General features: G+C 46.8%; 1 protein-coding gene across 4 annotated transcripts in view; it reads left to right on the top strand.

The window, feature by feature from the left end:
• CFLAR (CASP8 and FADD like apoptosis regulator) overlaps positions 1 to 21,453 on the top strand; it is a 224,671-nt gene that overhangs the window by 190,527 nt on the left and 12,691 nt on the right. For all 4 annotated transcript variants that reach the window (XM_069226076.1, XM_069226080.1, XM_069226079.1 and 1 more), the window contains one exon: positions 11,350 to 11,863. In XM_069226076.1, the coding sequence (XP_069082177.1) occupies positions 11,350 to 11,863 (514 nt within the window). The remainder of the gene's footprint in view (positions 1 to 11,349; positions 11,864 to 21,453) is intronic.

Here is a 21,453-nt window from a genome sequence, read left to right as displayed (position 1 = left end):
AACTCCACCACGTTTTTCGCCACAACCATCGCCACAGCACTCACCGCAACTGTCACCAATTGCAACACCTCCAATGATGCAATCTCCAACGCACACAGGGATGAGCCAGGATGACCCAGATGCATGGGATCTATACGATGCACCAGTATCTGACAATAGTCTGGATTGCTACCCGGCAAGACCGTCACCACCAGAAGACAGTACTGCTTACAAGCAGGTGGTGTCCAGAGCAGCTACTTTTCACAATGTAGCACTGCATGCTCAACATATAGAGGATGACTTTTTATTCAATACTTTGTCATCAACACACAGCCAATACCAGAGTCTGCCGATGTTACCAGGGATGTTAAAACACGCAAAACAACTGTTTCAAGACCCCGTCAAATGCAGAGCCATTACACCTAGGTGGAAAAGAAGTACAAGCCTCCCCTACGGACCCTGTGTACATCACGCAACAACTAACACCTGACTCAGTGGTAGTAGGCGCAGCCCGCAAAAGGGCAAACTCACAGATTTCTGGGGATGCACCACCACCCAACAAAGAAAGTCGAAAGTTTGATGCAGCGGGGAAAAGGGTTGCAGCACAGGCAGCCAATCAATGGCGCATTGCCAATTCACAGGCTTTATTGGCAAGATATGACAGGGCTCATTGGGATGAAATGCAGCATTTTATTCAACATCTTCCCAAGGAGTTTCAAAAGCGTGCACAGCAAGTGGTGGAGGAGGGCCAAAGTATCTCCAACAACCAGATACGATTGGCTATGGACGCAGTGGACACAGCCGCCAGAACTGTAAACACAGCGGTCACTATTCAGAGATACGCATGGCTACGCACCTCCGGATTTAAGCCAGAGATCCAGCAGGATGTGCTTAATATGCCTTTTAATGGACAACAGTTGTTTGGGCCGGAGGTGGATACAGCTATAGAGAAGCTAAAGAAGGACACTGACACGGCCAAAGCCATGGGCGTGCTCTACTCCCCACAGAACAGAGGCACCTTTACGAAGCCACATTTTAGAGGGGGGTTTCGAGCCTAAAGCACAGAACCTTTGACCTCACAGGCCAGACCCACATACCCGGGCCAGTATCAAAGAGGAGGCTTTCGGGGACAATAAAGAGGAGGACAGTTCCCTAAAACAAGAGGGAAATTCCAAAGCCCAAAAACCCCACAAACTAAACAGTGACTTCAATGTCACAAATCCCCAACACTTAACACCAGTGGGGGGTAGACTCACAGATTATTACAAAAATTGGGAAGAAATAACTACAGACTCGTGGGTCCTAGCCATTATCCAACATGGTTATTGTATAGAATTCCTACAATTACCACCAAATGTGCCTCCAAAAACACACAACATGTCCAAACTGCACTTGGATCTATTACAACTAGAAGTCCAAGCGTTGTTACAGAAAGAGGCAATAGAACTGGTACCCAACCATCAGAAAGGAACAGGTGTTTATTCCCTGTATTTTCTAATACCAAAAAAGAACAAAACTCTGAGACCCATCTTAGATCTCAGAACACTAAATCTTTACATCAAATCAGATCACTTTCACATGGTAACACTTCAAGACGTGATTCTCTTGCTCAAACAACAAGACTACATGTCAACATTAGACCTCAAGGATGCTTACTTCCATATACCCATACATCCTTCACACGGGAAATACTTAAGGTTTGTAATCCAAGGAGTACATTACCAATTCAAAGTGTTACCATTCGGGATAACAACAGCACCAAGGGTATTTACAAAATGCCTTGCAGTAGTAGCGGCACATATCAGAAGACAGCACATACACGTATTCCCGTATCTAGACGATTGGTTAATAAAAACCAGCACTCAGAAAGAGTGTCTTCAACACACAAAATACATCATAGAAACCCTTCACAAACTAGGGTTCTCAATAAACTACCTAAAATCACACTTACAACCGTGTCAAATACAATACTTAGGAGCAACAATCAACACAAAAATAGGGATTGCCACTCCAAGTCCACAAAGGGTACAAGCATTCCAAAACGTAATACAAAGCATGCACCCAAACCAACAATATCAAGTAAAATTAGTGATGAAACTTCTAGGCATGATGTCTTCATGCATAGCCATTGTCCCAAACGCAAGATTACACATGCGGCCCTTACAGCAGTGCCTAGCGACACATTGGACACAAGCACAGGGTCAACTTCAAGATCTAGTGTTGATAGACCGCCAAACACACACCTCGCTTCAATGGTGGAATCCTATAAATTTAAACCAAGGGCGGCCTTTCCAAGACCCAGTGCCTCAATACGTGATCACAACAGATGCTTCCATGGTAGGGTGGGGAGCACACCTCAACCAACACAGCAGCCAGGGACAATGGGACACTCATCAAAAACAACTTCATATAAATCAACTGGAACTACTAGCAGTGTTTCTAGCATTGAAAGCATTTCAACCACTAATAGCCCACAAACACATTCTTGTCAAAACAAACAACATGACAACAATGTATTATCTAAACAAACAGGGAGGGACACACTCCTCACAGCTGTGTCTCTTAGCACAAAATGCCAAAATTTCGCATCCAGGTACCCACACCCTCACTCCAAGGGCAATGAGTTATGGATGAGTTGGTCAGGGATATTTGCTTACGCTTTTCCCCCTCTCCCACTCCTTCCGTATCTAGTAAACAAACTGAGTCAAAACAAACTCAAATTAATACTAGTAGCACCAACTTGGGCACGCCAACCATAGTACACAACACTACTAAACCTGTCAGTAGTGCCTCATATCAAGCTACCAAACAGACCAGATCTGTTAACTCAATACAAACAACAGATCAGACACCCGAATCCAGCATCGCTCAATCTAGCAATCTGGCTCCTGAAGTCTTAGAATTTGGACATCTAGACCTTACACAAGAATGTATGGAGGTCATCAAACAGGCTAGGAAACCTACTACAAGACATTGCTACGCAAATAAATGGAAACGATTTGTTTATTACTGTCATAATAATCAAATTCAACCATTACACGCGTCCACAAAAAACATTGTAAGCTTCTTACTACACTTACAAAAGTCTAAGTTAGCTTTTTCATCCATTAAAATACATCTCACAGCAATTTCTGCCTATCTGCAAATAACACATGCAACATCACTATTTAGAATCCCAGTCATAAAAGCATTTAAAGAGGGTCTAAAAAGAATCATTCCCCCAAGAACACCACCAGTTCCATCGTGGAACCTCAATATTGTATTAACACGACTCATGGGTCCACCATTTGAACCCATGCCCTCTTGTGAGATGCAATACTTAACATGGAAAGTAGCCTTCCTAATAGCTATCACATCTCTAAGAAGAGTAAGTGAAATACAAGCATTTACCATACAGGAACCCTTTATACAAATACACAAACATAAAGTGGTTCTACGCACAAATCCCAAATTTTTACCAAAAGTTATATCACTGTTCCACTTAAATCAAACAGTGGAACTCCCAGTATTTTTCCACAACCAGACTCTGTAGCTGAAAGAGGATTACATACATTAGACATAAAAAGAGCACTAATATATTACATTGATAGAACCAAACAATTTCGCAAAACTAAACAATTGTTTGTAGCTTTTCAAAAACCTCATGCAGGAAATCCAATATCCAAACAAGGCATTGCCAGATGGATAGTTAAGTGTATTCAAACCTGTTATGTTAAAGCAAAGAGAGAACTGCTTATTACACCAAAGGCACACTCCACTAGAAAGAAAGGCGCCACCATGGCCTTTCTAGGAAATATACCAATGACAGAAATCTGTAAGGCAGCCACATGGTCTACGCCTCATACATTCACTAAACATTACTGTGTGGATGTGTTAACAACACAACAAGCCACAGTAGGACAGGCAGTATTACGAACATTATTTCAAACAACTTCAACTCCTACAGGCTAAACCACCGCTTTTGGGGAGACAACTGCTTACTAGTCTATGCACAGCATGTGTATCTGCAGCTACACATGCCATCGAACGGAAAATGTCACTTACCCAGTGTACATCTGTTCGTGGCATGAGACACTGCAGATTCACATGCGCCCTCCCACCTCCCCGGGAGCCTGTAGCCGTTATAAGTTGATAAAAATAAACTTGTAAATTTGTAAATATATGTTCGATGGCATCTGTCGCTGTAGATACGCATGTTTTGCAATAGCTCGCCATCTGGTGTTGGGCCGGAGTGTTACAAGTTGTTTTTCTTCGAAGAAGTCTTTCGAGTCACGGGACCGAGTGACTCCTCCTTTTGTGTCCATTGCGCATGGGCGTCGACTCCATCTTCGATTGTTTTTTTTCCGCCATCGGGTTCGGACGTGTTCCTGTCGATCCGAGTTTCGGAACGGAAAGATAGCTAATTTCGGAAGATTTTCGTCGGTATTGTTGCGTTCGGGATCGGCGTAGTTAGATTCAACACCGCATCGAAGATCGAAGAGCTCCGGTGCCCTTCGGGGTAGTTTTTCGATCCCCCGTCGGGGCCTGGTCGGCCCGACCGCGTGCTGAAGAACGCCGATGGAACGGACCCCGTTCCGTTTCTGCCCCAAATGCCACAATAAATACCCCTATACAGACCAACACTTGGTCTGTAACCTGTGCCTGTCACCTGAGCACAGTGAAGACACCTGCGAGGCCTGTCGTGCGTTCCGGTCCCGAAAAACACTCCGAGACCGTCGAGCCAGAAGACTTCAGATGGCGTCCGCGCCGACAGCCCACCGAGAGTTCGAGGAACAAGAAGAGGAAGGTACCTTCTCGATCCAAGAATCGGACTCCGAAGGATTCGACGATACACAAACCGTGAGTAAGACGTCGAAAACCACACAGAGGAAGATTTACAAGGCCCAGGGGACGCCACTGCCTTCAGGCCATGGCTCCACCCATAAATTCGGTGACCGACCGTCGGCACCGAAAAAGGCCCAAACAGTGCCGAGATCGTCCGACTCCGGTCGAGACACCGGCACGCAGCCTTCTCGGGACCGAGAAAGTGCTGGAGACAAGCCTCGACACCGAGATGCCGGTGTGGACACGGCTCGACGCCGAGACAGCGGCACCGAAGAAGATCGACGCCGAGAGGTTTCGGCCCCGAAAAAGAAAAAAGTCATCTCGGAGCCGAAAAAACACGCAGACAGGGTTTCGGTGCCGAAACAAACTGCAAGCGACCCAGCTTCAGGCTCTTATACAGAAGAGCACTCGCTAACCTCCCAAATGCAAAAGCATAGGTTTGAGGGAAGAGCTACAATCAACTGATGTAGACCATACGCAAAAGCGTATTTTCATACAGCAGGGGACAGGAAAAATAAGCACCCTTCCCCCCATTAGAAGAAAGAGAAGGTTGGAGTTCCAAACTGAACAGACACCACAACCTAAAGTGGTGAAAAGAGTTACCCCACCACCCTCTCCTCCGCCCGTGATTAACGTCTCACCAGCACAAACTCCATCACACTCCCCAGCTCACACCACCATAAGCCAGGGTGACCAAGATCAAGACGCATGGGACCTATACGACGCCCCAGTGTCAGATAATAGTCCGGAGGCATACCCTACAAAGCCATCTCCACCAGAGGACAGCACCGCGTATTCTCAAGTGGTGGCTAGAGCAGCACAATTTCACAACGTAAGCCTCCACTCAGAACAGGTCGAGGATGATTTTTTATTCAACACACTCTCCTCCACCCACAGCTCATACCAAAGCCTGCCTATGCTCCCTGGTATGCTCCGGCACGCAAAAGAAATCTTTAAGGAGCCGGTCAAAAGTAGGGCAATCACACCAAGGGTGGAAAAAAAGTATAAGGCGCCTCCTACAGACCCGGTTTTCATCACTACACAGCTGCCACCAGACTCTGTCGTTGTAGGAGCAGCTAGGAAAAGGGCCAACTCCCACACATCTGGAGATGCACCACCCCCAGATAAAGAAAGCCGCAAGTTCGATGCAGCTGGTAAGAGAGTCGCAGCACAAGCTGCAAACCAGTGGCGCATCGCGAACTCCCAGGCACTACTTGCGCGCTATGACAGAGCCCACTGGGACGAGATGCAACATCTCATTGAACATCTGCCCAAGGACTTACAAAATAGGGCAAAACAAGTGGTTGAGGAGGGACAGACCATTTCCAACAACCAGATCCGCTCCTCCATGGACGCTGCAGATACAGCTGCACGGACAATTAATACATCTGTAACTATCAGAAGGCATGCATGGCTCCGAACGTCTGGATTTAAACCAGAGATTCAACGAGCAGTTCTCAATATGCCTTTTAACGAAAAAGAACTGTTCGGTCCAGAAGTGGACACAGCGATTGAGAAACTCAAAAAAGATACGGACACTGCCAAAGCCATGGGCGCACTCTACTCCCCGCAGAGCAGAGGCAATTACAGCACATTCCGTAAAACACCCTTTCGAGGGGGGTTTCGGGGTCAGAGCACACAAGCCGGCACCTCACAAGCAACACCGTCCAGTTACCAGGGACAGTATAGAGGAGGTTTTCGGGGACAATATAGAGGAGGGCAATTCCCTAGGAATAGAGGAAGATTTCAGAGCCCCAAACCCCCTACTACTAAACAGTGACTCACATGTCACTCACCCCCTCCACACAACACCAGTGGGGGGAAGAATAAGTCATTATTACAAAGCATGGGAGGAAATCACTACAGACACTTGGGTTCTAGCAATTATCCAACATGGTTATTGCATAGAATTTCTACAATTCCCTCCAAACATACCACCAAAAGCACAAAATTTGACAACACACCATTCCAATCTCCTGGAGATAGAAGTGCAGGCACTATTGCAAAAGAATGCAATCGAATTAGTGCCAAACACACAAATAAACACCGGAGTTTACTCTCTGTACTTTCTGATACCAAAGAAGGACAAAGCGCTGAGACCAATCCTAGACCTCAGAGTAGTGAACACTTTCATCAAATCAGACCACTTTCACATGGTCACACTACAAGAAGTATTGCCATTGCTAAAACTACACGACTACATGGCAACTTTAGACCTCAAGGATGCTTATTTCCATATACCAATACACCCATCGCACAGGAAATACCTAAGGTTTGTATTCAAGGGAATACATTACCAATTCAAGGTACTGCCTTTCGGATTAACAACCGCACCAAGAGTCTTTACCAAATGTCTAGCGGTAGTCGCTGCACACATAAGAAGGCAGCAAATACATGTGTTCCCATATCTAGACGACTGGCTAATCAAGGCCCATTCGTTAATAGAGTGCTCAAATCACACAAATCATATCATACAAACCCTCTTCAAACTAGGGTTCACCGTCAATTTCACAAAATCCAAAATTCTGCCGCGCAAGGTACAACAATACCTGGGAGCCATAATAGACACATCAAAAGGAGTAGCCACTCCAAGTCCACAAAGAATTCAAAATTTCAACACCATCATACAACGCATGTATCCAACACAAAAGATACAAGCAAAGATGATATTACAACTCCTAGGCATGATGTCTTCATGCATAGCCATTGTCCCAAACGCAAGACTGCACATGAGGCCCTTACAACAGTGCCTAGCATCACAATGGTCACAAGCACAGGGTCACCTTCTAGATCTGGTGTTAATAGACCGTCAAACTTACCTCTCGCTTCTGTGGTGGAACAACATAAATTTAACCAAAGGGCGGCCTTTCCAAGATCCAGTGCCACAATACGTAATAACAACAGATGCTTCCATGACAGGGTGGGGAGCACACCTCGATCAACACAGCATACAAGGACAATGGAACGTACATCAAACAAAACTGCATATAAATCACCTAGAACTTCTAGCAGTTTTTCAAGCACTAAAAGCTTTCCAACCAATAATAGTTCACAAATACATTCTCGTCAAAACAGACAACATGACAACAATGTATTATCTAAACAAGCAAGGGGGGACGCACTCCACGCAGTTAAGCCTGCTAGCACAAAAGATTTGGCGTTGGGCAATTCACAACCAAATTCGCCTAATAGCACAATTTATACCAGGGATCCAAAATCAACTCGCAGACAATCTCTCTCGAGATCACCAACAGGTCCACGAATGGGAAATTCACCCCCAAATTCTGAACACTTATTTCAAACTCTGGGGAACACCTCAAATAGACTTGTTTGCGACAAAGGAGAACGCAAAATGCCAAAACTTCGCATCCAGATACCCACACAAACAGTCCCAAGGCAATGCCCTATGGATGAACTGGTCAGGGATATTTGCTTACGCTTTTCCTCCTCTCCCTCTCCTTCCTTACCTGGTAAACAAACTCAGTCAAAACAAACTCAAACTCATATAAATAGCACCAACTTGGGCAAGGCAACCCTGGTACACAACGCTGCTAGACCTATCAGTAGTACCCTGCATCAAATTGCCCAACAGGCCAGATCTGTTGACACAGCACAACCAAAAGATCAGACACCCAGATCCAGCATCGCTGAATCTAGCAATCTGGCTCCTGAAATCCTAGAATTCGGGCACTTACAACTTACCCAAGAATGTATGGAAGTCATAAAACAAGCCAGAAGGCCATCCACCAGGCACTGCTATGCAAGTAAATGGAAGAGGTTTGTTTGCTACTGCCATATTAATCAAATACAACCATTACACACAACTCCAGAACATGTAGTGGGTTACTTGCTTCACTTACAAAAATCTAACCTGGCTTTCTCTTCCATTAAAATACACCTTGCAGCAATATCTGCATACCTGCAGACTACCTATTCAACTTCCCTATATAAGATACCAGTCATTAAAGCATTCATGGAGGGCCTTAGGAGAATTATACCACCAAGAACACCACCTGTTCCTTCATGGAACCTAAATGTTGTCCTAACTAGACTTATGGGTCCACCTTTTGAACCCATGCACTCCTGCGAAATACAGTTCCTAACCTGGAAGGTGGCATTTCTCATCGCCATTACTTCCCTAAGAAGAGTAAGCGAGATTCAGGCGTTTACAATACAGGAACCTTTTATACAACTACACAAGAATAAGGTCGTCCTAAGGACCAATCCAAAATTTTTGCCAAAGGTTATTTCACCGTTCCATCTAAATCAAACAGTGGAACTTCCAGTGTTCTTTCCACAGCCAGATACCGTAGCTGAAAGGGCACTACATACATTAGATGTCAAAAGAGCATTAATGTATTACATTGACAGAACAAAAAACATCAGAAAGACTAAACAACTATTTATTGCATTTCAAAAACCTCATGCAGGAAACCCAATATCAAAACAAGGTATAGCCAGATGGATAGTTAAATGCATCCAAATCTGCTACCTTAAAGCTAAACGACAGCTGCCCATTACACCAAGGGCACACTCAACCAGAAAGAAAGGTGCTACCATGGCCTTTCTAGGAAACATCCCAATGCAAGAAATATGTAAGGCAGCCACATGGTCTACGCCTCACACATTCACCAAGCACTACTGTGTAGACGTGTTATCCGCACAACAAGCCACAGTAGGTCAAGCCGTATTAAGAACATTATTTCAGACTACTTCCACTCCTACAGGCTGATCCACCGCTTTTGGGGACATAACTGCTTACTAGTCTATGCAAAACATGCGTATCTACAGCGACAGATGCCATTGAACTGAAAATGTCACTTACCCAGTGTACATCTGTTCGTGGCATCAGTCGCAGTAGATTCGCATGTGCCCACCCGCCTCCCCGGGAGCCTGTAGCAGTTTGGAAGTTACCTTCAACTATTTATATATGTATCATCTCAACCTTAAATAGGTGCATACTTAGTCACTCCATTGCATGGGCACTATTACTACAATTCAACTCCTACCTCACCCTCTGCGGGGAAAAACAATCGAAGATGGAGTCGACGCCCATGCGCAATGGACACAAAAGGAGGAGTCACTCGGTCCCGTGACTCGAAAGACTTCTTCGAAGAAAAACAACTTGTAACACTCCGGCCCAACACCAGATGGCGAGCTATTGCAAAAAATGCGAATCTACTGCGACTGATGCCACGAACAGATGTACACTGGGTAAGTGACATTTTCAATATCACTTTTAGACACATTATGTACATACATACTTACTCCATTGCATGGGCACTATTACTATATACACAACTCCTACCTCACCCTCTGTGGGGAAAACAATCTAACATGGAGTCGACGCCCATGCGCAATGGAGCCGAAAGGGGAGGAGTCCCTCGATCTTGTGACTCGAAAAGACTTCTTCGAAGAAAAACACCTTGTAATACTCCGAGCCCAACACTAGATGGCGGGATATGCACAGCATGTGAATCTGCAGCGTCTCATGCCACGAACAGATATACACTGGGTAAGTGACATTTTCCATATATATAAATATATATATATATATTTTTTTTTTTATTTTTTTTTTGGCCGTAAGTCATTTTTTGTGCTTGGGACTCGCCTTTGGGATTCCATCCTCCTTGTGCTCTGAGGTAATGAAAAAACATAGGCTCTTCAAGAAACAGCTGAAGATACTTCTGTTCCCACAACACAGTATGTGTTATATCCGTTCAGGCCAGTGAAATGCCTTGAAGCCATCCCGTTATGTTTGGACAGCCTACGGTTGACTACAATAGAAAATGAGCTTGAAAAATAAATCCTTTGTAGTGTCATAGAAAACACTCCTTCATCTTAGCTTTTCGCTTACAGCACAGATCTGTTGCTGCATCTCATCAGTAGTTCATATTTCTCCTCTCCTCCCAAAGCATAGGCATAAATTGTGAACAATTGTGTTTTCACACAACACCTGCTTCTTTGTTCCCAATAGTGTGAAGATAGTAAGGTAGATCTACTGTAAATATAGTATTGACAGCGAAAAACTGAGATCGCTTGAAAATTTCAGGACTCAAGAGCATCACATGCTAGCTGTTGCCCCGAAGACAGACACGTGTAAGGCTCCCCCTTTTTTCTTGAACACTGGCCTTCTGTGATGAATGCTGCGGACACTAGAGCGCCCAGGTTCAGTGATTTCTGGGTCATCTTCATGTTGGATTCCCAGTTGCTGGGCAATGATACTTCATGAATTCCTATCTTTTCATAACAAATAAAAACGAATCATTGGTGTGTTATGTCTTGGTTGGGGCTGTTTTTTTGGTGCAGGTTTAACTTGAGAGTAAGGATATTTAATATTGGTTGGGTCCAAACACATTCACAACGAGTAAAGAAGTGGGAAAATAGGCGCCCACTGCAATCTGTAGTAAACTAAACCTTTCTATCTGGTATAGGAAGGGGGGGTGGTTCTGGTTGCATGCCCACCTCTCTTCACTGAAGACTGCTATTGCCCTGACTACAGCCGCTGTTATCTCATAGATTTGTCTGTGTGCTTTATTTCCGCAGAAGTGCTGAGACAGACTTTCACCGCCCTTCACTTTGAAGTTCAGTTCTGCGTGTACGTAACTTTGGATGATCTGATCCGGACTGTTCGGGACATGGCAGTCACGCCCCGTCACAGAGACTATGACTGCTTTGTGTGTGTTATCGTGAGCCGCGGTAGCGCACAGGAGGTGTTCGGCACTGACAAGAGTAGTCACGGATTTCTGCTGAATAACATACGGAATATGTTCACAGGAGCACTGTGCCCCGGGCTCCTGGGGAAACCAAAGCTTTTCTTCATTCAGAACTATTTAGTTGTAGGGGGGTCCGAGTATTCGGACAGTCTGGTGGAGGTCGACGGGAATGAGCACGGAGTCTTGGCCGAGGATGGGCGATGGCACAGCTCTGGGATTCCTAACGAGGCAGACATCTTCTGGAGCCACTGCAAGGTGGACTCGTCAGTGCTTGAGACGTCCCACAGCGCACCCTCCTTCTACCTGCTGTGTTTATCTCAACTTCTGCGGGAGCATCGGGCACGGTAAGCAATGCTAACTCCTCGCAGTGTTGCACTAAATGAGAACAGTTCTCAGGTAGGAAGGCAGGTGATAACTGGGCAGTGGGGTTTAGTCTCTAAAAGCACCTAAAATGCCCTGATCAAAGCGATAACAGCAGCACTGACTTGACATACAACATTTTTCTGCGTCTTACCGCTTCACAATAGGTAGCGGAGCCCCAATCAGACACCCTCCATGCCACTCTTGTTAGGAGCTGAGTTAGGTTCAACATAAAATGTTCAGGTTACATACAGCTCGGCATAGCAGATTAATTAACTCACCAAGATACCATAATGAGCAAAAATAAGTAGTTCTGTTAAAAGTTATAAACCATCAGGCGGAATTCAGCAGATCTTATAGCATATTCATACAATTATTATCAGCTTGTACAAAATGATCCTTGTTGTAGTTCAGTCATCAAAACATGTGTGTTGAAAACGGACAAGCAGTCTCTTTTAAAGGTGAGCCATAATGGGACATGCACCAAAAATCAGTGCATGTGCTGCCCACCCGTCTGGTGTTGGCGCCACCTTTGGAAAATTGTATCCACCAAACAAATTCCCTGCCGAGTAAGTGAAGAACCCAAAATAAAGGGGGTGGAGGGATTGGTCACAGTCAGTGTCCACACCACCCCAGGTTCTGGGTTTCCTCCCCAAGAGTTAAAATCCAACCTTTTCAGTACGCTGTTGAAAAAAGAGGATTCATATGTTTTAATCACTCTAGCTAAATCGTACAGGTCTTAATCTAGTTTTAAATTAGACTAAATGCAATTAAGGATGAGTCATGGCAAAATCCGAGAGAGTTTGCATAAATAAGCAATATCGTGTGTTGTGTTCCCACACAAATTATGCTTTCAGGATTGACACCTATACATGGGATCACAAAGGTCAGATTAAGAAATATTAGTTTGTTACATGGGTTAAAATTAAAGTGAAGCTGACATGATGTGGGAGAGGTGTCTCACATAGTCTCCTTTTAAAAGCTCACCGAAAACCTGTTATTCTTTGAAGATTGACAGCTTCCTCGCGGTAAACACTTAAGGGATATTTGTATACAAGAGGCATTTTCATGAGCTCAGGAGTTACAGTAATACCTGTTATGACCTAAAAGCCCCACAATAAGGTGTATCTCATGCATTTATTTGGCTTTTCTTTAAAAGAAAGACGTCAGTAGATGTGGTTTCATAAAGTAATTTCCTCCCAGGAGGACTGAATTTGTAATTCATGGGCCTCTTAGTGTAAGTTCTCAGTGTCCTGCAAGTAAAATTCAAAATTAATGCGAAAGTCCAGAGGTTCATTGCAGAGTAAAATCCAGTATATTCACCACCTCTGTGAGATTCTTCCAGAGAACTGACTGGTGTGATCTCTTCACTAAAGAGTTTCAGCGATTCTAAAGATTATTTTAATTCATGTACCCTGCTGGCCTTCATATCCTCAATTACAAAGGGGGCAGTTTACATAGGGCGTGCCTGTTGACCCAAGGGCTCCTTCCCCATTGGCACAACAAAATATGTCTCCAGGCTCATCACTGAGAACTGTCAGACCATCTTTCTGTGTAAAGCCCACTTGGAACTGTTTTACAATGGATGGCCAGAAGAGGGCATTACTGAGCTACGAAGTAAATAACCTCAGTTGTCATTTGCGGAGCGGTTGATTTCATAATCAGCATTCCACTCAAATTATTTCAGTGTATTATAGAGAAAAGTTTAGAGGAAAAAATGTCTAAATCCACATAACCCCGAACCCTCCCACACCCCTTCCGGTCTGCGAGACATTTACACAAAATTGCTTAAGGAAAGGCAGTTCCTTAGCTGCTCGAGTTCCATTGACATTGAAGTTTGAAGAGAGCATTTGACCTCCCTCCTCCTAAAAGTGTTTTATAAGCCCACTAAATAGAGGCCTTTCATTCCAAAAGAATAATGAGCTCCTATAAACAAGCGTGAGACTCCAGGTGAGAAACTCCTTCTCTGATCACCAGTGCTTAATTTGTGCCGGTGGCTGCAGGTGGTAGGCACTGCTCTTCGTTGGGAACCTGGCAGTGGTGTCTTGCCCTTATGGGCATTGGGGTTCTTCGCTCCTTGTTTTGTGCCATTTGTATACTTTACTAATAGTCAGTATTAACCTGTTATTCACTATAAAATCCGATCTGTGAGTGACGGTCAAGTAGCAGCGTGAGGCACTGAATCTTTCTGTTGACTGTTGTAAGCGCCTAGAGGCACAAGCCATCAGACAGATTGTCCTCGACAAAGACAAAGTCAGGGCCTCGGGCCTGATACGCCTCAGTGCCTCCCCATTTTTGACTCTGCAGAGTCACAGGTAAGGGTAGCCCCGGGGCTTTAGTCTATACATGTCATCCAGATTGTCACCTCGCCGGATTACTCTCCCCGGGTGGGGTAAGGCCAAGAGCTTCACCAACCCCACCCCCAATGTGACGAGTTTTGAAGAAGGGGAGGTGAAAACCGAAGATAAGTTAAAAAACAACTCAAATATTGTATGTGTGAGCGTGAGTGCACGTGTGATCAAATGAGAGTGAAGTGAATGTGAGTGACTGAGAGTGAGAATAAATGAGTGCGAATGTATGGCATGGTGTATGGAAGTGGGTGTTATTGCATGTCATGGAGTATGATTGAGTGTATGTCACGGTTGCGAGTCTACCGCTGACCTTGGCATACTGGGAGTAATTCTTGGATTACCTTAAAGTGTTTAAGAAGAGTATGCACATGCAGAGCTTCCTTATTAAATATTAGAAAATGTATAGATGTGGCCAAGCTTGCCAAGAGTTCTCTTTCTTGGGCAATATTTTCTTCAGCACCGCAAACCTAATTCTTGCTGATTCTCTGTGCTCTTCCTTGGCTTGCCTGCATGGAAATTGAGATAATACTGTATGGATGTTCAGAGCTGCTGAGAGGACACGTTTTGGCTTGTGATACTTTTAGCCAGTCATGCCAGTTTAACCAATATCATATTGTATTCTGAGCCTTGTAGTTTTGCTTTTGGGAAACAGCCAGGATTGACTGAAGGTGTCACACATTACATTGGGTCCCTTGGCAGCTATGATTATGAGCATTACATTGGAATCTATGCGGAAAGCATTGTGCCAAGTTGGAACACTTCCTGCTCATTGCCATTAGGTATCAGTCACTCCTTCATGCACTCTTTGATAAAAGCATGGATGTTTGGCAGGTATCCTGCTATGGGTATAGAATCTGAGATGAAATGCTTGCATACAATTCATTTTGCAAATGTGTGTTAAAATGAAAACACTCCCTAAAGATCTAATACATTTTATTTCTCTCCAATCCTCTATCATGTCAATTTAAAAAAAAATCGGGTGTGCGTCCAAGATGGTGACCAAATAGGTCTACTTTGCCAGAGCTCCGCCATCCGCATATCTTTAGGGAGGGTCGCAGACCATCTCCAGGCCTCTCTTTGCTGCCTTCGGGCCCTCGGACTGGTGATGACTTCGGGGTGGGGAGAGAGGAAGGCCTGGGGAGCATATTGCAGGTGCTCTGGACCATGACACGGTAGGCCTGTGGTGTGCTGCTGTGCATGGGTGGATACCAGGTAGGTAGGTTTGGGGGGGGGGGAGATTTCGCGGCCGCCGGTGCTCCACATCTGGGGGTCCCAGGCTGTCCTCCCCTTGGCACTCTAAGCCGCGGTGGCTTGAAGACTCTGCCTTTCTTTTGCAGCCTGAGCTGGGGCCGGCAGAGGGTTGGATGAGGGCCCGCCTGTCGCTGGCCTTCTGCTGCACCCACCTCTCTTCCTTTTTGGGTGGGTGCTGGGCCGTCATGCCTCTTGGGCCTCTCCTTCGTCCTGCAGGCCGCCTTGGGTGGCCTCGCGTGTGGGGAGAGGACTGGTGACCGGCCGGTGGGGCCTCGCTATTGCGGACCCCCTGTTAATCCAGCTGCACTTTGGTCTGCCTAGTGGCAAGCCCCTAGTCATCTCACTTGGTGGAGATCTGGGGTAGTGTGTGGGTGGTGGTGGAGGATGAGGGTTTATGCTCCTGCAGACCTTCTGCGGCTCTTGCGAGGCTTGGCTGGTCTGTCCTGCAACCTGGCGACTTTAGCCCACCCCACCTCAGTCTTGGTGCCAGTATTGTAGTGTCTGTTTCTTCTACACCACCCCACCACACATGCTGCCCTACAGTTGGAGAGGGAGGTGGGACGAGGGGACACACTCTAAGTGTCCTTCTGCAGCCGGCTTGCTGTCGGACCAACCCGTCCTATTACTTGCTGCTATGCCTGACGTGCTTTCTCACCTATTCAGTGCCATTGTCATGCTCACCCAGCACCGAGATCGGGCTAGTGTCATCTTTATACCTACCGACCAAGTGCCTCCGATAGATGTACTGGGGCTGAAATGGCGTTTACCCCCGTTGTGTTTGCTTTCCACGCCTGCCAAGAGGTGGCTTTCCCTGCTGCAACGTCAGCATCTCTGGTTCTGCTTCCTTGCTTGCCTGGCCTGGCCTGCGCTGTGGGCAGACAGCGGGCAGCTACTGCAGAACTTGGTCTTCTGGCCGCAGTTTGGTTGGGGGACCTACTGGACCCCTCACATTTTCTCTTCTGATTCCCTCACGCATAGCCACTGAGTGTTCCCTGCCCTGCCCCTGTGCCAGACCACTGAGGCCTCCAGTGATGCCCTAGACCTTTCGCAGTCTATGGGTGCTTGGAGGATATAACTGCCCTACTGCAACCGGGACTGGCCCACGTCCTACGATACCTAGTTTAGTGTGCTGTGCAGCCTGGTGCCATGCGCTTCGCTATGTCCTCCCAACATAATATCAAAAAGATGCTACAGTGAAAGATCTATTCCACAAGATGCTGGGGAAAAAAATCAGAAAAGGTGAGGGAGACTCCCTTGCCTTCATCTTCCGCTGATGGCCCACCTGCAGAGGAACACCCACTCGGAAGAGGCACCAGTTACAAGGGCGTTCCTGGAGCATCTGTTTGGAACATATACACTCCCAATGATCATCAGGGTGTCTTTCTCCGTGAGGCCTTGCAGCAGGTGCTGTCCACACCTGACATAGATACCATCCTACGTAGGGACTTCAGTATAGTCATGGACTCCCAGAGTGACAGATTGCTCTATTGATTGGGATACACTGATGCACTTACATCCATTTCGCGGCAATGGCTGACTGACGTGGGCCTGGCGGATGTATGGAGGCACTTCCACCCGACATACTGGGGTTACACTTTCTTCTCAGTGGCACACCAGACGTATGCCCGCATTGACTTTTTTCTCACCTCACCCCGTTTAATCCAAGTCAGCCACGGGGTGGAGATTGGCATCCCAGCCCTGTCTGATCACTCCATGTTATACTTGCTTCACCCCACTTAACGTGCCTCAGCATGCGACGTCTCACATACGACTCCTTATGGTCCGAAATCGCTACCACTATCTTCTCCTTTTTAGAAACTGACATGCCAGATACCTCTATTTACCTTCAGTGGGAGACTGAAGGTAGTATTGTGGGGCCAGTTCATCGCATTGCCGCTGTTTTAATAAAGACAGACGTGATCTACATGGGCGACTGGAGGCCAGAGTGCAGGTGCTGTAGGACTATCACAATCAGTCCGGCTCATTTGCGACTCGTCGCCAACTAGCTGCAGTCAGGAAACAACTGAAAGCATTGGATATGAATTAGGCAGAAAATGCGCTCCTACGGACTAAACAAAGATATTATGCGGGAGGGAACAAGGCATGTCGTCAGCTGGCTCACTGCCTGCTTGCTGAGGTGGTGGACCACAGAGTACACACATTAGCGGGTTCTAATGGCACCCCGCTATGTCAAGACGAGGGGATCGCCCTCGAGTTTGAACATTTCTATGCAGATCTTGGGGCCGAATCTATAACCGCATATCTGTCTGCGGCCCTTTTGCCTACCATCCCGAAGACAGCTGCTCCTTCCCTGGAGAAGTATGTCACTCCAAATGACCTTACAATGCCTACAGTCAGGCAAAGCCCCTGGGCATGATGGCTAAAGTACAGAGTTTTACAAAACCTTTGCCACAGTGTTAGCCCCTCTAATAGCGCGATCATACAACGCTTTTAGCGCTGGTGATCTGCTGACAGACTCCTTGGAGTTCACCACTGTTACAGTCACCCCCAAAGCCTGGAAGGATCCTAAACGGTGTGCCTCATACCGACCCATTTCTTTACTAAACGGTGATGTCAAATTTGTACAGACATCTTGGTGCACAGACTGGCCCCGTATATGCAGAGCCTGGCGGATCCCGACCAAACTGCATTCATCTGAGAAAGAGGATGTAGTGAGAGCACAAAGCAAGTGTGCCATCTCTTGGACAAAACACAACGCTCCCGCGAGCCAGCTTTTCTCCTATTCATAGACGCGGAGAAGGCCATTGACCAGGTCCATTGACCCTTTCTTCGTGCTGTTTTGAAGCAGGTGGGTCCATGATATTGTCCGTGGATTCAGTTTTGTTACACTTCACCGCAGGCTAGAGTCCAGGTCAGTGGGACCATGTCCCAACCCTATCCTATTGCCCGAGGAACTCGATAGGGATGCCCCCTGTTGCCTTTATTATTTGCCCTTTATATAGAGCCGTTCGCAGAATGAACACATCAGCACCCATATATTTCAGGCATATTTCAGTATAGGAGGCAGAGACCATAAAATCATGTTCTACGCAGATTACGTTTTCTTGACTCTGACCCCCGTATGTCTCTGACTGAGGTGCTAGGGGAGCTGGAGGCCTTTGGAAGAGCCTCTGGCTTTAAGACTAATCTTCAGAAATCCTCCATCCTGAATCTGACCCTCTTTGAGGACACAAAAACACAGCTAGTATCTGACTTACCCTTTCAGTGAGCTGCGTAGGGGATCACATATCTAGGCCTTCAAATATGCCCCACTCCGGACCTCATAGTGACCAGTAATCACGATAGCCTCCTGAAAATTTCACTGACGGACCTCTCCCGAAGGAAAGGTCATGCCCTCTCCTGGCTGGGTCGCCTGCCGGCGGTTGAAATGACACTTCTGCCAAAAATCTTATACTTTATGGAGACAGTGTCTCTTCAAGCCCACTGCGCATGCTAGATACCTTACAGTCCCTTATTTGGGATTTTGTTTGGGAGGGTAAGGCACCGATGTCTAAGTCACAAGCACATATCTCACAGGCCAAGGGAGGCCTGGGCGTCCCTCATCTGCATTGCCACTACCAGGCCGCGCAGTTGCACTATATGGTGGCATGGTCCTGGCCTACCACTGAAAAGTACTGGTGGTTTATTGATCAGGCAGTTGCGGGCATTCTGATTTGGAAGGTGCCCTGGCTGCCGAAACCCATCGCCCCCTGGGTGTCTACATCTCTCCAGTGGTGTGAGCCACTGTGGGAGTGTAGGATAAGGTACAGCTTCGACAGGGGCTCTCCACTCCTATATCCCTGCAGACTCCGATAATAGGGAACCCAAACTTCCCCCCAGCACCCCCTGACTCTGCGTTCCTGGCTTGGTAGGAGGCCAACTGTAAGCAGGCAGGTGACCTGTTTGACAAGACTGGTCTCATGGACTTCCTACAGCTTCAGTCAGCTTTTGGGATCCCCTCAACAGCCCGCTGGTAATATCTGCCTGTTCACCACTGGCTGACGCAACCCTGGCTTCTCCCTCATGCTGGCCCGACCCCTAATCACCTTTTAAACATGGCTTCTTACTCACTCCTCTGACAAGCGACTCCTGTCCGATATATACGTTTTTCTTACTGCCCTGCGAAAGCCTGTGAAGTCGCCCGTGCGGCGCTGCTGGGAGGGGGAATGTGAACACACCTTTACAGTTAGAGAATGTAATGACATCCTTCACCGCGCCGGTACCTCGGCTCACAATACCACAAGGAAAGAGATGTTTTTAAATATCATTCATTGTTGGCATTTCATGCCAGCCACAATTGCGCAATGGGATCCAAGCAAAGACAGCGCATGTTAGTGCCACTGTGGACAAATGGCACCCTCACTCACCTACTATGGTGACGCCCTAAACTCTATTTGTTTTGGAATGAGATGCTGGCTGTGGTGAATGACATGTTTGACACGGACATTCCCAGATTCCCTAGCTATGTGTTACTAGGACTCCGTAATCTCTTGACATACCCACCAAAGTCTCCTAGGGGCCGGGCGATCACTTTAGCATTAGGCACTACTAAACAGGTTGTTCTGTCTAAGTGGAGTTTGGACGAAATCCCCTCGCTTCTGGACTGGCTGCCCAAGCTTTGGAGGTTGCTGGGAATGAAAAAAATGACTGCAGTGGTAACTCACACCCTACCCATTTGTGTAAGACCTGGGGTCCCTGTATTCGCTGTCTCTCGGATGGGTTCCGTGAATTGTCGTGCCTGCTATACTCGCAGATCATCCGCCTGACCTGCACAGACCAAGAGCCCCCTATGCCTTTCAACTGAAGGCCTCCTCTACCTCTACACTTTCCAGCCATCACGACAGTGAGACTGGTGTCTAACATCCCCCTTATTCTCTCTCCCTTCCTTTTTACCTTCTTTCCCCTACCCCTTCACTCTTCCTGCCTTGCCCAATCCCTGTCTCTGGTTGTGAATTTAACTGGCTCTTCTTTTAGCCCATGGTTGTTCACAGTATAAGTTCCCTTCGGCCGGTGGTTGTATGTGGTCTATTATTGTACTTCTGTTACCCTGTTAAAACTAACAAAACAGATCTTAAACTATAAAGACATCAGTTTGAACAAATGTGATTTCGTGCTTGTAAATGCCTCAGCTCTTTGAAGGTTAGGAGAAACAAAAAAAAAAGAAACAAAACATTTAGGGGGTCATTCTGACCCTGGCGGTAAAATCCTCCAGGGCCAACGACCGCGGGAGCACCGCCAACAGGCTGGCAGTGCTCCCTTGGGCATTCTGGCCGCCAGGCACAGGATGGCGGTATGGGGTGTGGTGGGGCCCCTGGGGGCCCCTGCAGTGCCCATGCCAATGGCATGTGCACTGCAGGGGCCCCCGTAACAGGGCCCCACCAAGATTTTCAGTGTCTGCCATGCAGACACTGAAAATCGCGACGGGTGCAACTGCACCCGTCGCACCCCTTCCACTCCACCGGCTCCATTCAGAGCCGGCATCCTCATGGAAGGGTTTTTCCCGCTGGGCTGGCGGGCGGCCTTCTGGCGGTCGCCCGCCAGCCCAGCGGGAAACCCAGAATACCTGCGGCGGTCTTTTGACCGCGCAGCGGTATTCTGGCGGTCCCAGCCAGGCCGGCGGCTTCCGCCGCCGGCCGGGGTCAGAATGACCCCCTTAGTGTTATTCCTTTTGCAAGCAGATTACTCACAAACAGTTCTTCTTTGCTGCTGCTCCCAGTAACCAAGTCACCTTCATGGAACAACTCAATGAGAAGTCAGTGATAACACATTTTCTCTCTTATTTTTCGGATAGTAGTTTGGTATGTTTCAAAACCAGCCCTGTCTCCCTGAATTAGAGGACGAATGTTTAACCACATAAGAGTGAACTTCTGTTTATGCTGATAAAAGCTAGTTCACTTTCAGTGGCTTATTACAGTAGTGTGTAGTTTTAAACTGTGAACACTGTGTACTCCCTCACCTCTCAGGTATGCCTT

Source organism: Pleurodeles waltl, chromosome 3_1 (genome assembly GCF_031143425.1).
Source record: "Pleurodeles waltl isolate 20211129_DDA chromosome 3_1, aPleWal1.hap1.20221129, whole genome shotgun sequence".
NCBI lineage: Eukaryota > Metazoa > Chordata > Amphibia > Caudata > Salamandridae > Pleurodeles > Pleurodeles waltl.
The sequence above is the reverse complement of the archived record's forward strand: the minus strand, read 5'-3'. Positions and strand labels throughout refer to the sequence as shown.